General features: G+C 42.3%; 1 protein-coding gene across 7 annotated transcripts in view; it reads right to left on the bottom strand.

Moving 5' to 3' along the window:
• The window catches only part of TRIO (trio Rho guanine nucleotide exchange factor), a 284,165-nt gene that overhangs the window by 91,410 nt on the left and 174,817 nt on the right, over positions 1–17,938 (bottom strand). For all 7 annotated transcript variants that reach the window (XM_081206103.1, XM_081206102.1, XM_081206097.1 and 4 more), the window contains exons 21-29: positions 17,217–17,339; positions 14,918–15,112; positions 14,649–14,764; positions 13,816–13,882; positions 13,110–13,219; positions 11,396–11,465; positions 10,586–10,675; positions 6,756–6,848; positions 1,557–1,668 (exon numbers count right to left, since the gene is read on the bottom strand). In XM_081206103.1, coding sequence (XP_081062229.1) covers positions 1,557–1,668; positions 6,756–6,848; positions 10,586–10,675; positions 11,396–11,465; positions 13,110–13,219; positions 13,816–13,882; positions 14,649–14,764; positions 14,918–15,112; positions 17,217–17,339 — 976 coding nt within the window. The remainder of the gene's footprint in view (positions 1–1,556; positions 1,669–6,755; positions 6,849–10,585; positions 10,676–11,395; positions 11,466–13,109; positions 13,220–13,815; positions 13,883–14,648; positions 14,765–14,917; positions 15,113–17,216; positions 17,340–17,938) is intronic.

Below are 17,938 nucleotides of genomic sequence, written 5' to 3'. Positions count from 1 at the left end.
CTTAAAACTAGTGTCTCCCAAATAGCCATTTGGAATGTAGCTGCTACCTTGAATTTACAAACCCATAAACGAGTTGTGAAAACAAGGGGAATAAATCATGATTACTTAAAAGTTCATTCCCTATTATTAAGTGGGAGATGCTTTCATTTATTAGCTCCATATAAAAGGTATTCAGTCCGCAGTAAAGACACAAGCCAATGGTTTAACGTGGATGAAGCTTTTTATACTTTCCAAAGAGCATCTACCAAAGACAGAACCGGCTTGAAATAGCGAAACACAATTTCCATCACTTCCATCCGTGCCTCGCCAAACTGAAAATGTATGTATATGGTAGTAAGGAACTGTTCACTTTAATAAAGTCTAATATATAATCCATCAAAGGACACAAGTATCAACAGATGGATTTGGAGCCGTAGAAATCAGCTCCTAAAAGGAAATGCTTTCACTTGAGATGTCAACATGTCAACTATGCAAATGTTCAACAGAGCTTGTTTAAAAGGCTGACCTGTGTAAAAGAAATATTGGAATATTCCATAAAGCCTGCCCACATGCTTCCTGACAAGGCAACTACTAATGCTCGACTTCATGGTCACTGCAGCATTTCTGCTTAAATATGTGGTAGTAAAGGCCTCACAAACCACTACTGATATGAATTACTCAGGGTTTAGAAACTGTGCAAAGTGACAGACCATGAAAGCAAGAATAAAAGGTTTACTTAGGGAAGTGATTGTTTATTGAGGAAAAGGTTTCCAAAAAAGTTCAATCTTGAACTAAAAAAACTTTCAAAAAACTAAGCATGCAGACAGACATAACTCACATAAAATGTAACTGCGAAAGTTGGTTTTTCAATCAGAGGCCACCAGGTTTTTTAAAAAACTGAACATGTGACATCTTTTAAGCAGGAACTCAAGTTATGGGAAGGTCAAGATAAAGATTTAAGATGAAATATTCTAGAAAGCATTGACCAGGTATGTTATTAAAGACAGAACCCTTCAACTTGTTGTCATTGTAAAAGATGAAAAAAGCAGCAATCACACACATTTTTGATACTTACAACAAATATTTTAATTGACCAATGAAATGCCTACATAAATTTCTCCTCCGCAGAACCCTCAAAATTCACCTCAAAGTAGTAATTTGGTGATGATTCTACCACACCCAAGATGCTGTTTGAATATAAATGGACTGTGTGCCACAAACTGGCTGCTTAGTGATTTCACCATGGGCCTGATCTCTTATTATCTGGTTGCATATCCCTCTACTGGTAAGAAATGAGTTGTACAATAAAAAGGCCTTCCCCATTACCAATGCAGGAACAACCTGAACACAGACTGTGAAAGTGGAACCTCATGGTCCAGCAGACTATTTCAGTGTGGTTGGAGCAATGGCAATCACAATTTCTAAAGCTGTTTTCCAGGTTACAAAACCTTCCCTGGTCACCTGGAGGTGATTTTTGCTTGCCACAGGCTGTCATGTAAATAGGTGTTTACCCAGAGCTGCTGTTGAGTTCTTAGAAATAAGTTTTCACAGAGCAAAGTGAATGCCCTTGATCCTACCTTCCAGCATGCTGAGATGCATGGCATCGTTTGCTCGCTTTGGCACACTTAGCATCACTTCTAAGCCGTCTTTAATTTCTCCTTTACCTTCCTCACAGCAGGTGAGCAGCTCCTGCAAAGACAACAGAATCATTTATTACAGTGCTTATCACGCTTGGATCTCTCTGTTTTTACAAATCTGTATACTGCTTTCCAAAGAAAAAATATTCCCAAAGTGGTTTACAAGCCGCAGATCAAACATACAACAGAATACAACTCAAGCCTCAATAAATAATACAAAAAACTCCACCATGTGAATCTCAAAACAGATTTCAGAACATTATTATACGACAAGAGGACGAACACTGATCTAGCATAACATAAAATTAGCAAAATCAGGTGAAAATACTGGCTCTGAAACTCAAGATAAAATAAGCTGCTAAAGGCTATACTAAAATCTTCAAGGCCCATTCGAAACCTTCAGGGGATGGAGATTGTCTGATGTCAGATGGAATCACAATCCCTAATTGTGATGCTGTCAGTCAGTCTACTCTGATTGGTAGTGACTGTACAGGTCCTCAAGGCAGAGATCCTTCACAGTGGAAGTAACCCAACAGCGTTTAACTGGAGATACGAGTGTTCAAATGTGGGATCTTATGAGTGCAAAGAATGCACTTTTGCTCAGCTATGGCTCATCTCCATAGGTCACAATGTCCAGGGTTTCAGAGGAGGCTAAGAAACAGTCTTAAGTATTGGAAACTCTGTTCTCCCGCTACAGTGGTACCTCGGGTTACATACGCTTCAGGTTACAGACTCTGCTAACCCAGAAATAGTGCTTCAGGTTAAGAACTTTGCTTCAGGATGAGAACAGAAATTGTGCTCCGGCGGCGTAGCTGCAGTGGGAGGCCCCATTAGCTAAAGTGGTGCTTCAGGTTAAGGACAGTTTCAGGATAAGAACGTACCCTCGGAACGAATTAAGTACTTAACCCGAGGTACCACTGTATTCCTTTCACAAAAACCAACAGTAAAGCTTGTTAGCACCTGAGAACTGTCACAAAAGGGGAAACTTCAGGGGGGGAAACTGTGGCACAAAAGTCAGCGGCTTTATATACAAACACTGCCCCCAGTAGCCTTTGGAAACAATTCAAGAAGCACAGACTGCCTTTCTGAATGTCAGACAACTGAAAACTCAACTACTCTCCAAAGAAGACCTGGAGCATATCAGGTCCCTACTGCAGAGCCCAATGCAATCTCCGCTGTTCCCCAAATTACTGAGGAAATGGAGAACAGCAGGATGGGGCAATGTTACGCTACTGGCATGGCTTTGCATGAATGCTATTTATGAGCATATAACCACATTCCCAGAACTCAGAGCCTGGGTATCAGCATGCTTTGCCAACACCCCAAGTGTCTCAAAAAGTTAGGAAAAAAGCAATGGCAGGTAAGACTGGCTCTGTGGTCAGAAATTGGGGGGTCAGTCCCAAAGGGATTTGAGCTTGACCCTGATTGGACCAGATGGAGAGGAGCATTAGATGTCAGGAAATCAATGTGTGAAGCAGTGGTGGTGCTGGAGCAGGACCGTGGGGCAGAAGTTCAGGACCCCACTTACTCAATGGAAGAAGCAGGGGACAGAAAGCACAGCAGGGTTATCTTACCATGTTTTTAAGCAAGCAAAGCGATACCCACTGCCATCTAAAAAGCACTCTCCAATAAATAAATAAATACACGCGGACATTAAGCCTGAAGTCTTCAAATTACTCAACTATACCACGGGTCTGAATTTCTCCCCACATTTAGAATTCTGCCCCATCATTTAATTATAAACAAGCCCCTCTGCTTTTATCTAAGAGGCTAGTGTAAAATCTTCAGCAAATAGCACCTTAGCCTTTCGGTATAAAGAATGCCTGAGGGCTATTAATGTGTTCCAGAAAAAACTAGATTACTGTATTCCAGAAAAAACTAGATTACTTTGGGGTGTCCCTCCCCCCCCCCCCCGTGACACTTAAAAGGGATCCAAAGGAGATGGATTAAGTGCATCTAATACAATACAGAAAAGTTGCTTGGATGTCACAGATTTCATTTGGTAGACAATTTCATTCATGGGCTGGCTCTCAAGTCTCTTGCCTAGTTATTCATACGCAAGTTCTACCATCTGCCAAACCTCCTTTAATTGCTTTTAATGGATTTTGGGTCCCTGGACACTCTGCTGAGCAGGTGCGCAGTAACCTTGCTCTCTGAAGCATATTGGAAAGACGGGATCCCTCTCTGCTGCTGACTACACAGAGGAAGGAGGGATGCAAGGGAAGGGAAGCAACATGTTTAATTAAAACCACGAAAGAGAGGTGGGGGCAAGACTGTAAGCAAACAACAAGACTTAATTTATGAATAAAGTGAAGTGCCTGTGAATAAGCAAGAGCAATAACGCATATGTAAAGCAATTGTCTCCAATTACATATTCTAGATTTTATTAGGCGCACTGATTTGTCCAGGCGGCAAGAGGAGCCTAACAAGGGCACTTTTCCTTTCGATTTCGTACGCTCAGGCCAGTTGGGATGAACCCCAGTTCTTCCTTTACTTTTCCTCCCGACGACTTCACAAACCAAAGGAAACCTTGTCAAGCAAGGCGCTCCTTGCATGAATTGACTGACACAGTAACTGACTTTTCTGTGGCTGCTTTCCAAGTAAAAACTTCCTGGTGGGGCCGTCGCCGCCAAAGGGGAGACACCAAAGAGCGTCGTCTCTGTGGTGGCAGCACTTCGAGGGTGGAACAAGGGTGTGGGGCCAGCCCCCTAGTGTTAAAATTACTGTTTTAACAGGGATGAGGGTTTAACTTGCGTGGGTGCTGTTTTAATTGGAGGGTTGGGTTGTTTTAAATTGTTGTTAAATGCTATATGTTAATTTAGATTTTTCCATCCGTGGGCTGGAGTATTGTTTAGGGGCTTTTATTGGGGAGTATGTTGATTATAAGGGACGCAGGTGACGCTGTGGGTTAAACCACAGAGCCTAGGACTTGCCGATCAGAAGGTCGGCGGTTCGAATCCCCGCAACAGGGTGAGCTCCCATTGCTCGGTCCCTGCTCCTGCTAACCTAGCAGTTCGAAAGCATGTCAAAGTGCAAGCAGATAAATAGGTACCGCTCCGGCGGGAAGGTAAACGGCATTTCCATGTGCTGCTCTGGTTCGCCAGAAGCGGCTTAGTCATGCTGGCCACATGACCCGGAAGCTCCCTTGGCCAATAAAGTGAGATGAGCGCTGCAACCCCAGAGTCGGTTACGACTGGACCTAATGGTCAGGGGTCCCTTTACCTTTACCTTTATGTTGTTTGTAAGTGTGTATAGATCAGTACTGTTCTATTGTTTTGATTATTTTTATTTCGTATTTTGTGCTTCGTATATTGTGAACTGCCCCGAGACCATGGATATAGGGCAGTATACAATTTTTTAAAACAACAACAACGTGTGAAGTTCATTTAGCAGCTTGTTTAGCCTCATGTCTGAAAATATGGGTCCTTTGCCCTGTATGCCCAAAACACTATACAGTCGTACCTTGGTTTTCAAACAGCTTAGTTCTCGAACATTTTGGTTTCTGAACGCCGCAAAGCTGGAACTGTTTTTGGAACTGTTTTTGGAAGCTGAATGTCCGCCAGGGCTTCCGCAGCTTCAGATTGGCTGCAGGAGCTTTCTGCAGCCAATCAGAAGCCACGCTTTGGTTTGCGAATGTTTTGGAAGTCGAACGGGACTTCTGGAACGGATTCCGTTCAACTTCCAAGGTATGACTGTAATAAGAGGAGCTGCATGGCTAAGAAAGTGTTCACACTGGCCAGTGTGGGAGCAGACTTGGGTGTCAATGTAACCATGTTGATTGGCAGATGTTAAAAGGGGGTGACAGACTGTGCCCCAAATGGAGATCCGATGCCTGCACTCGCTGCCACATCTAGGCTGGACTACAGCAATGCTCCGCACATGGAACTGCCTCTGAAGAGTGCTGGAGACTGAAGCTGGTGAGGACACTAGATGCCAAAGGCACATCACTCTGACATTATTTGATCTGCCTTGGTTCCTGGCTTGTTTCTGAGACAAATTCAAAAATGTTGGATTTCAAAGTCCTAAATGGTTTTGGGCTGTGGTATTTAAAGCACCGCCTGCTCCTATCTGATTCTCGCTGCCTACTAAGCTCTTTGGGACAGGATCTCTAGGGCGGCATGGGGGGTGGGGCTTTCTGGGAATTCCTCCCCCCAGAAGCTCATCAAGCATCTTTCAGGAAGTTCAAACAGGGCTTCAATGGTCTGTTCGCTCTGATCAGATCCTTGTCTGGCTCTCTGCCCACTGATGGTTTTGTTTTTGTGCTGCTGAACATTTTATGCTGTTTACTGTTGTTTTAAATTTGTATTTTATGGTTTGCTGTAAATTGCTTCAAGTGGGGCCCTTTGGGTCAGAATGCAACCAAAGTACAACTGCATGGGGTTGAAGCTCCTCATTTATTCATTTAAGACTTTTAATCTTCCTCATCCCCAAACACTTATGCTTTAAAAAAAAGTTATATATTATTTAAAAACATTTAATTGAATGCCATTAAAAACCTAAATCAAAAGGTGGTCCTGAAAATCCACTTAGCACAGAACACATGCTTCACATGGCAAACGTCACGGCTCTATTTTTCCTGGTAAAGTGGTACCTCAGGTTACATACGCTTCAGGTTACAGAACATTAGCTAAAGTGGTGCTTCAGGTTAAGAGCAGTTTCAGGTTAAGAACGGACCTCTGGAATGAATTAAGTACTTAACCCGAGGTACCACTGTACATCCCATCAAACATTTGCAAAACATGAAGCGGTAAACATAGTTGCCAAATTAAGTGTGCGCTCTTGCAGTACATAACCTATAGAAGACATACATGCGTACATTGTTTGGACAGGTGTCCTGGATTCATGTACAAGATGTAGAACTGTACTGCTGTGCATGTTGTAGCAATCATGTTGCCTGCATGAAGTGTAGACTGAAGGTGCACTTTAGAAATGTGATTTCTGAAAGAACCCTATGACAATTTATCACCCTTTTTTTTAAGAGTAAAGGATTTATGTCCTTCATAACTGACGCAATAAGCCTATTTTGTACCTCAATATCCACACTCAAATACATAAGACGTTTGAAGCAGCACCTTTTTGAGTGTAAAAGGTACCCACCCACACATCTGGTGGCTATGCCAATAAGAAAATGGTGCTTACCTTTAGAAGAAGCTGGTATTTTGTTATCCGCTGGACAGGTTTAATAAGGTATGAGGAGATTGAATTGGCTAGCCCATGCCGCTGCTGTATCTCCTGTGTTGGAAAGAAAAATATATGAGAGTAGTAGCCAACTTAGAAAGTTTGCTGCAACATTCTCTGTTTCAAGAATGGGAGCAGATCTCACAGTAGTTATGCATCTGTATTATGAGATCCAAAGTCGGTTTACAATTTTTAGGTGGAGTCAACATTTGTTTAGTTAAAAGCAAGTACCACTAAGTTCCATGGGGGTTATCAAAGTGCACACAGGACTGTAACTACTTTCACACAAAACAGAACTATGGCTGGCAAGTAAGCCACTCATTATGAAGAGCGCTATTTACTAGAATTCCCACCACGAGCAGGATGAGAAAAAAACAGAGGCAACTAAAAAAATAATACAAAGAACTCTTGGTGGAGTTAGAGTGTTGGCTGGGCCAACCTAATCAGCTGGGAGGATTACAAATAAAATAAAATAAAATAATAAAATAAAATAATAATAATAACAACCACAACCACAACCACAACAACAACAATAAATATATTAATAGTGCAATGTCATGAAAGTTGGGTAGCGTTAACAGAAGGCAAGTGTTACTTGCTTCTCATCAGCATAACACAGAAATGTTCAGATGTGTTGCAGTTATGATGAGAACCTAGCATGAGTTTTCAGATTCTTTCCCCAAAAGCCCCTCCCTCTATTGGTACCCTGCAATCTCAGTCTTTGGTGTTGTAAGCTCCTCGACTACCTTCCTTTTAATTTCTTTTTAATGAAGTAATTTTTTAAAGGACACACATGCCTAAAGAAAACGCACACAAAATACAATATACCAAATCCAACATCCAGCTGCACGCTTACTAATTTTATTTACATGCCGCATTGTATTCTCATCCATTCCAAGAGAAACTATAATCAACCATTCCTCTATAGTATTTATTCTGGTTGCAGAAATGAGAACATTGGGAGATGGATGGGAGGGCGACAGCCTATGAGTGCAATCTGCCCTTTTTTTTTAATTTTTACTGAATGGTTTTATGTTACAAAAAACAATACAGCCATACTACCACTAAATATAATTAAGAAATAAAAATTACATACATCAATATTTAGTTTGTTATTTGTTATTTACCGTCTTATTTCCTCCCGAACAATGCATACAAAAACACACATATGTGCAGACACCCACACCCACACAGTAAATGATAATAATGAAAGTAAATATTTTCCCCCTTTTATCTTCCAAAATCTTTTCTTCAACTTTGACTTCCTGTCAAGTCCCTTTGCATATATTTTATCTTGCATTTGAATGTACACAATAAACCTTTCTATATAATTTTTCCAATACATTCTGAAAACATAATAAATCCTTAATTGTTGTCCACCTCCTTTTAGTTCCTTTTTCACTCAAATGATAGCATGGAGTCAAAACTATTATTGTATTTTTGAACATATCTTCTATAACCATCCCATTTTCCTGCAAATTTTTGCTTTGAGTTTCCTCTGAGTTTATTAGTCAGATGAGCTGTCTCCACCAATTTCTGTAATTTGATTTGCCAATCTGTTATTTTTGGAGCCTCGTGATCTTTCCATCCCTTGGCCACAAGTATATGAGCCGCTGTGGTTGCATACAAGAATACCTCTCTTAGATTTTTTGGGATCTCTTTATCTAAAATACTTAACAGAAATGCCTCTGGTTTTTTAGTAAAAGTTATCCCCATCATCTTTTTTAATTCACTGTATATTCCCCCCCAAATCTTAATCTTTTCACACGTCCACCACATGTGGATCTGCTGTTTTAAGGACTGCTTATTGTACCAGAGAGGATATTTTTCTTTTAGAAAAAGCCAGCAGAGGGAGCTACGAGTTTTAAAAACAAATAGAACAATGCATGAATGTGGTGGGTTGCATTTAGAGAAGCGCCCATGTGAAGTCTAAAGTCCATTTAGTCTAGCATCCTGTTCTCACAGTGGGAAGCCTGTAAGATGGTATTAAATTGTTGGGGGCTGAAACAAAACAATTCAAGAACTTCCCTTCTTGGTGCCATTGCATACTTCCTGGAGACCTTCACTGGGCTTCTAGGGTCCATCCCACCTGCTCCTTTGCTTTTAATTTAAAAATGAACACATTTCTGCAAATCTAAGGAGCTAATGTTACCTTATATGTGGGTGGAGCCATTTTACGTCCAAAGTAATAGGCACTTGACCACCCAAGTTTGCTTCCATATGAACCTACCAGGACCCTGAGATCATTTTCTGAGGCCCTTTTTCATGTGCCTCCTCCACAAGAGGTCCGGAGGGTGGCAACATGAGAACGGGCCTTTTCTGCAGTGACTCCCCATCTGTGGAATGCTCCCCCCAGGGAAGTTCGCCTGGCGCCTTCATTATACACCTTTCAGCTCCAGGCAAAAACGTTCCTTTTTGACCAGGTCTTTGGTTGAGCTAGGGATGCAGGTAGCGCTGTGGGTTAAACCACAGAGCCTAAGACTTGCCGATCAGAAGGACAGCGGTTCGAATCCCCGCGACGGGGTGAGCTCCCGTTGCTCAGTCCCTGCTCCTGCCAACCTAGCAGTTCAAAAGCATGTCAAAGTGCAAGTAGATAAATAGGTACCGCTCTGGCGGGAAGGTAAATGGCGTTTCCATGCGCTGCTCTGGTTCGCCAGAAGCGGCTTAGTCATGCTGGCCACATGACCCGGAAGCTGTACACTGGCTCCCATGGCCAATAAAATGAGATGAGCGCCGCAACCCCAGAGTCGGACACGACTGGACCTAATGGTCAGGGGTCCCTTTACCTTTACTTTACCTTGGTTGATCTGATTAACATCCTATGCCTTTTTAAAATGTGTGTTTACTCTTCACTACTCTTTATACAACACATTGGTAGGGGTTTTTAATAGTGATCTGCTCATTCTATACCAGCTAGACTAAGTTATAATACTCAGAATATAATATTATAAGCCCCTATATGTATTCCTGAGCAGTTCGTGCTTCCAGAAGCAGATTTCTTCTTTCATTTATGTCTGGCAGAGATATACTGTGCCTTGTCCTATTTCTGCAAATCCTACAAGCACAATACAGTTGATGGTTTCAAAGAGGAACAAAGCACCGTATTTTAAAAGCAATTTCTGCTCCAGCTGTTGAAATAACAGCATATTGAGATGTGTGTGTGTGTGTGTGTGTGTGTGTGTGTATACACACACACAACTAGGGACACTGAATATATTCTTGCTGAGTTGTTTTTATTTTATTTTTTAATGTCCAGGATAGAATGACCACAGGGCAGTTTATAATTCCACTCACAGAGAAGTTCTGTGGCTGATGGGTGCTAAATTACAATATAATAGCAGCACCCCTTTCGATGAGGCATCATGAAGTCTGCAGGCTGGTAACTTTAAAAAATGAACAACAACTAATACGATATTGCTCAACTCATTATGAACTTCTACTGTCTAAAAACCACACACACACAGAGGTGTCTCATTCATAAACATACAGTGGTACCTTGTTTTAAGAACAGCTTAGTCTATGAACAACTTGGAATAAGAACGCTGCAAACCCGGAAGTAGGTGTTTTGGTTTGTGAACTATGCCTTGGAAGCAGAACATGTTTAGCTTCCTGTTGAGTGTGTTCTATTTGCAAATTGAGTCCCCCGCTGCTATGGGAAAGCACACCTTGGTTTAAGAACGCTTTGGTTTAAGAACGGACTTCCGGAACGGATTAAGTTTGTAAACCAAGGTACCACTGTACTTTCAAAAGGGTGAGAAATTTAATTCAAACACAAGGGTCCTGGTACTTACATCGAAATAAGAACCTGCGTGTTCCAGTATCAACTGGGTAGAGTCTGGTTTGTTCTTGCAGTAAGTCACATACATCTGGAACTTATCTGCCTGCAAAAACACAAACAAATTTTGAGCGTTTTCTTCCAAACGTTACATCTGATTCAAACTTCAGCTTGCAAAGGATCATTTTCTTATCCTACTCAGCTGGATAAGGAAACTTGCAAGAGCAATTAAAGAGGAAAGAAAAGTCAGAATATAAAGTTAAAATTGTAACAGGCCCTCTGACACTCATCCATTCAGATGTTATTAACAAACGTGTCTTCGCCCAGCAGTTAAAGATTCTAACCATGAATCTCTTCTGCATCAATAAATCCAAAGGATCCACCATGAGTTGCCTTAATTTCATTTTAACATTGTTGCATTTTGATCCTCTTTGTATTCTTTAAAACTGAAACACAGAATTCTTATTCGCATTCTGCAAACCATTTTCTATGCCCCAACACCATTTAGAGTTGGCTCTTTAGATTGTATCAATTTGGCAATTATTTGTAGTAATTTGAAAAATCAATAGAAATAAATGGCAGAAAGAAATTAAGTTGGCTCTTTATAGAGCTGATGGACCCCATTAGTCTTCAGCCTCTCATAACATGTCTCCGAATCTGACTTAATTTCTTTTTCAGGACAGTGGTGTCACATGTACAGAGGGCTGTTGTTTTTTTAACAACACCTCTCTCTCTCTCTCTCTCTCTCTCTCTCTCTCTCTCACACACACACACACACACACACAGAAAACTGATTATTTGCTATAGAAAAAACCAGCTCTCTTACCCAAGTGACGAAACAGTGACCAACATCTTCAGGAAGCTGCTCATATTTTTCTAGCTCTTTCAGGAATATACTGTAAAACAACAACAAAGTGACAAAATTATTTTCAAAGCCCTTGCCAGATTTTCATTAGGATACCCAAAAATCTTAAGTAGTGACCATAAACATATACGTACATATACCTGTGAAAAACTATCTGTAAAATCCAGTTTCAGCTGAAGTATTTACGTTCGACTAATAGTAACAGAAGAAATAAAAGGATGCTACATGCTACGGATTCCCTCACAGAACTAAATGCAACTTCGAAATTGCTTTACTTTGGTTGGACCACACAATCAACACGTTACAGGAAAGGTGTGACGACAGCAGCAGCCAAACTTCATAAAACCCACTTCTACTCTACCACGAAGGGCTAACTCAAGCTGCCCCCAATTGGGAGTTGAACACACAGTGTGTTATAACAGAGTTAGAAATTATGGCGCACTGTGGAAACCCAATTAATATACAGTGGTACCTCAGGTTACAAACACCTTGGGTTACAGTACCTCGGGTTAAGAACTTTACCTCAGGATGAGAACAGAAATCGAGCGGGAGGCCCCATTACCTCAGGTTAAGAACGGTTTCAGGTTAAGAACAGACCTCCGGAACGAATTAAGTTAGTAACCAGAGATACCACTGTATCTCCCATCCTGATCTAGTTTCAAGCACAACAGTGAAGATGAGTAAATGACAGACTCCTAGTTACATACTCAGAACTGGTTTGGCTATAATCCTGGGTAGCATACTGAGGAGCCAAGAAAGGGCCTACAGGCAGCCCCAAATCTGTGTATATGTCCACATGGAGCAGAGTTCTCCACACAGGTCACATTAAGATCTGAATGTCACTCCTTAAAAGGTGCAGGAGGGCAAGAGAACTGGGTGGCACAGAGCTTGTTTCTGGTGCCCACCATTCGAAACATACAGAGGACCTCCTGACTTCCAGTTTGGGCAGATAAATCTTGCATAAAATAGGGCTCCTCCGCCACACAAGTGTGCATCAGATGACTTCTTTGCTTGCAAGGACCGGTTGGCATTTGTTCTTATGTTCAGGGCAGCATTTCAGAAATTGTGAGAATGTTTTTTAAAAAACAGAAAAGCAACATTGTTTTGTCAACTCAATGCACTAGCATTTCTGAACTCCTCCCAGCACGTGATACTGGCCTCTTGTTAACAGGAGGCCTAGGCGTGGTTTTTGTGCACTGTGGTGCAGTTATATCCCCACCTCCCTGGCAAATACTCTTTGTTCTGCACCTCTATTAAGTATGAAGCTTCATACAAATCCTGAATTCAGGCTGTGCGCTCCAATTATGGCAAGTTCACCGTTACTGATATCTGAAAAGAGCTTTCTGCAGCTATCACCCCATAAATGAAAAATGAAATGTCATATTCGTTCGTTTATGGACTATGCAGATCTGCTAAGAAAAAGAAATACAGAATATCTCATTCTCTACCAGACTGAACCACCTGACATTTTGTACTTTTGTTCTGGCCTAGAGATTTAAAGTCTATTTTAACCAGCTGTTTAACAAAAAGTGGGTGCCACAGGAACTGAAGATTCACCCATTGTAGCTACGTACTCTCTCGGTATATTTACAGGCAAATAACAACCATATATTTCTTTACAAGTGTGAGAAATGCATTAAGTCAGTCTTTACTGACATCAGGTCTTCATACTCACTTATTATGGAATTCATAGATTTCCTGCATGTTTCCGAAGATAATATGTTCCTTATTGACAATACCAGGTGGGATCTCTTCAACGCCACTTGTTATTTCCCATAGATATGTCTGGTCAAAAGCACAAGACAAAAAGGGTGAACTGTGAATTTGCTTGAGTGTAACAACTCAAAAAGCAACCTTTCCAAAACTGAGATATACAAGACCACACCAATATCTGTAATGTATGGCCACTTTAGCTTTTATTGTAAACTCTGGTCTGGTTTTATACAAATGAAATTCTAACCATAGGCAAAATACTTCATGAAGTCATAGAGTTTAAAATCCAAGCACTGCAATAGCTACAACGGGAATACGATTCCTCTCTGGTTTTAACAATGAACAGGCATTTCTGTTCAAAGAGAATGAGCCAGTTCTCGAATGTGCGATACACATAATGGAAGCATTAGCAGAGGATAATCTCTTTTATAGAAAACACCAAAGCGTAAACAAAGGCAGCAGTCCGCTCACGGTGATTCCTCCCCCAAAATAAAAAGTGTAAACAAACTGTGCCCATGTCCAGCTAACATAGGAGTTTTGCAGCAGCAAAACAAGATGCTGGTCAAGTCTGTAATGGCTGCCTAGTACAATTCTGTTGAATTGGCCCTTCAGTTCTACAGTTTGCAAAAGTTCTACGTGGGACCCACCCCACATGGTCACACACTTACATCCAAACACTCCCGGAGATCTCTCACGTAAGCCTTCTCTGTCTGGATAAGCTCAGCCATAATGAACCTTTGAAACAGAAAGGAAACATCAGTGTGCTGGAATTGTCACACATCACTCTCCTCTTGATTCACCATTGCTTTCTATTGTGAATAGTAATAGCAGGACAGAGGTCCAGCACACAAAGTAATTATAAGGGGGGGAGGGAGGAGTTTATTTGTTTTCGCCGATTCTTAAGCAGAGACAACGTTGGGTCAACAGTCCAAGACTGAATAAAGCATGGTTTATGAAGACTTCTCCCTCACCCCTTGAGAACCAGCTTTGGCACGGAGATGGTAGCTTGGATTAAGCCAGGGTTCCCCGTTACGTCTGAACAGGGGAACTCTGCTGTAAAGTCAGTGAACAAACTCGGAAAATAAATCACTTCAAGCATATCCAAAGAATACACACAAAAAGCGAGAAGTGAAAGCATTGGGATTTTACAGACTGAGGCCAGATTCCTAAAAAAATAATAAATCATGTATTTTTAGAACCCTTTGATTTCTCCCTTTTTCTTCTGTACACCATGCTTGGTTTACTGTCCTTTTTTATCGTGTATATGGAGAATTTCCAAAAGGAGAACTTAAAATTTACCATCTATACAGGAAGAGAGCTTTAAAAAAACAAACAAAACCAAACATTTCATCTACTCAAAAAGCCTGCTCCTTTCAATGTGTAAGGCTAGTACTGGGAAGTGGAAAAGCACAAATTGGGGGGTGGGTGGGAGATATCAAACCACACACGAAGCTAAACCATGCACAAAGATTTCTACAGAGTGCGGAAAACACTGCATTACTCTTTCCTGCGGGCAGACTTCCTCTTTTCTTCATTAAGCTCGTGAGCAGCATCTCTCAGCTTCACCTCTGACCCAGGGACACTGGCTGGGATTATATCCAGCTGCAGGCTTTTACTCTGAATTAAGAGGGGGAAGACAACAGAATTAGCAGAGGCAGGGGGAAAAGAGAAAAGGCAGCTGTCTAGTAAGGAGCTTAAGCCGCCGCACTAAGCCAGCCCACGTTTCTGCTAGCAGAAGAACAAAAACCCGAAAAACCCTGCAGCACTTACCGATTTATTGGAATCCGAAGAGATCCCCAGGGCTTTCTCTAAAGAGGTCCTATATTTTTCCATGCGCAGAGAGAAGTCCCTGTATCTTTTGTCCACCGCTGTGACACATTTTTTAATCTCCGCTGCATGGGCATGGCCCTTTTCACAAAAGCCGTCTGCCAGCTGTATCAACAGCTTCACCCTCTCTTTGGTTTGCTGTGGGAAACACAAAAGGCAGAAAGGTAGAACTGGGGCAGAACGACACCTATCCAGTAAAAGAAGCATCCTCACAAGTGATTTAGCAGATAGTTTGCAAACAGAGGAGGCCATCTCTGAACAGCTCTCTGCTGCTCTTGCCATAACACAAAAAATCAGGATTGTTATTTGATTTCAAACCATCCATTTAAAGGAGGAATCATCTATTTTGAGTTTTTGGGGTCCTACAAAGTCAGGATTTGACAAGCAGAATTTATCTTATCCTCCAGCCTCACAGCTCAAGTTTATGTTACCCCAGATTGCTGATAAACAAGGAACAGAGAGCTGAAGTTTCTAGACCTCATGGTGGCAGAGGAAAGCCAAGGAATATCTCAATAGGTTTGCAGAAGTAAGGGAGGAGGATTCCTCGAGCCAGCATATTTATATCCCCCTACAATTTCCATAGGGACGCGGGTGGCGCTGTGGCTAAAACCTCAGCGCCTAGGACTTGCCGATCGCATGGTCGGCGGTTCAAATCCCCGCGGCGGGGTGCGCTCCCGTTGCTCGGTCCCAGCGCCTGCCAACCTAGCAGTTCGAAAGCACCCCCGGGTGCAAGTAGATAAATAGGGACCACTTACTAGCGGGAAGGTAAACGGCATTTCCGTGTGCGGCTCTGGCTCGCCAGAGCAGCTTCGTCACGCTGGCCATGTGGCCCGGAAGTGTCTGCGGACAGCGCTGGCTCCCGGCCTATAGAGTGAGATGAGCGCACAACCCTAGAGTCTGTCAAGACTGGCCCGTACGGGCAGGGGTACCTTTACCTTTACCTTACAATTTCCATTTTCTCCTAAACAACCCCCAAACTAATCCCTGTCTTCCTGCTCATCACATGCCAATTGCTTTATGGCCCCCCTTACATAAACCATCCTAGATGGCCTAAATCTCAAGAATTGGAATAAGAAGAATATAAAATGTGATGTTGGTGTTGTCTTTTAAGCGACTGGCTCTCTGACACGGCCTCAACTTTCTCCTTTCCCTTCCTCCCCCACAACAAACACTCTATGAGGTGAGTGAAGCTGAGAGACTTCAGAGAAGTGTGACTAGCCCAAGGTCACCCAGCAGCTGCATGTGGAGAAGCGGGGAAGCGAACCTGGTTCACCAGATTACGAATCCACCACTCTTAACCACTACACCACACTGGCTCTGAGGGCATGCTCTGAGGCACCACACACAGGTCATAAATAAAATAAAATATAATTCATCTACTTCTCAAGCAGTTCTTCCTCTGGACCCTGCATTTCCTGAAACACATTACTAATAAACACCATACTCAAATTGTTATGTATAATAATACAGTCATACCTCGGGATACAGACACTTCAAGTTGTGTTTTTTCGGGTTACGGACCGCCGAAACCTGGAAGTACCGGAACGGGTTACTTCTGGGTTTCAGCGGTCACGCATGCACAGAAGTGCTAAATCACGCTTTGCGCATGCACGGGTTTCAATTCGGCGCTTCTGCGCATGCGCAAAGCGCGATTTAGCACTTCTGTGCATGCGTGACCGCTGAAACCCAGAAGTAACCCATTCCGGTACTTCCGGGTTTCGGCGGTCCGTAACCCGAAAAAACACAACCTGAAGTGTCTGTATCCTGAGTTATGACTGTATTATTATTATTATTATTATTATTATTATTATTATTATTATTATTATTATTTAGAGGAGGGGTAGGCAACTGCTGGGCCAAGGGTCACATGCACCCCTCAATTCAATTTCAGAGCCTGGCTGGAGAGAAGGGGGAAATCATGGTGGAGAAAGCCCCAAAAGATGAGGCGATGTAAGGAGGATGAAGGAGAAGGCTCTCTGCAACAAGAGAGATATGTCCTTTCCTGGAAGCCTGCTTAGTCACTTTTGTCTCTGGCTCCATCCTTCATCTGCATGCTCAGGGAAAGTGGCCTTTGACAGAAAAGGGTCCCCCAGTCCAGATGCAGAGACTACATGTGGTTGGGAAGAGGAAACATACTTGACTGCCTTGCACCCCTTTTGATCAACTTCTCCCAAAGAGATAAAAATAGACACAAGACACAGTAAGAAAATGGCAGGGGACCTTAACTGCCGTCGCAATTTACCTTGGCCGTAATCTGAAATTCTTCATGCTCCTTTAGCAGCTCTTGAGTATGCTGGATACTGGAGCCAGTGGAAGTGTGCGTAGATAAATAAAATTCTCCATTGTCATGGATCCATTCAAGAGCCTAAGGGAGAAAAAGATGACAAAGAAGAAGCGTTAGACTACCTTTTAGCAAAGGCAACTTATTTCCTAGGTGTAGAATCCCATTCAAAACTCAGGTCACCAGTTCCTGGGCTTGTCCTAACATCGCCCAGGCATCTCCTAACATTATCCAAGCAGGCTGCCACAGTGGGAGAGATGACAAGCAGAGCTTGTCACATCACCTCTCCTGAAAGATCAGCTCCAATAGGCAGTTCCTACCCCTGAATTGTTTTTAGCTGGTCACTTTAAGAACTATTATATAACTTTCAAGAAGTGGCGCCAGCAATCGCTTTTTACACCTTTTCCCTCCCTGTCCCTTTTTTCCTTGCGTGCCGTGTCTTTTAGATTCTAGGGTCTATTTTCATTTTAGCCACTCTGGGAGTCTGTTTTGGCTGAATAGCGGGGTACAATTGCACCAAATATAAATAGATAAATGCACTCAATCAACGCCCTTCTGTGCATGGAAGAGCTTTTAATGGTTTTCTTCTTTTTTTTGCCCATTTGTCCTTCCTCCTGTAACACCATCCTGCCACATGTCACCCTATTGCAGCGGGTCTCCAATTCCCGGGGAGAACTGGAGGC

Source organism: Podarcis bocagei, assembly GCF_964188305.1.
Source record: "Podarcis bocagei genome assembly, chromosome: 8".
Lineage (NCBI taxonomy): Eukaryota > Metazoa > Chordata > Lepidosauria > Squamata > Lacertidae > Podarcis > Podarcis bocagei.
The sequence above is the reverse complement of the archived record's forward strand: the minus strand, read 5'-3'. Positions and strand labels throughout refer to the sequence as shown.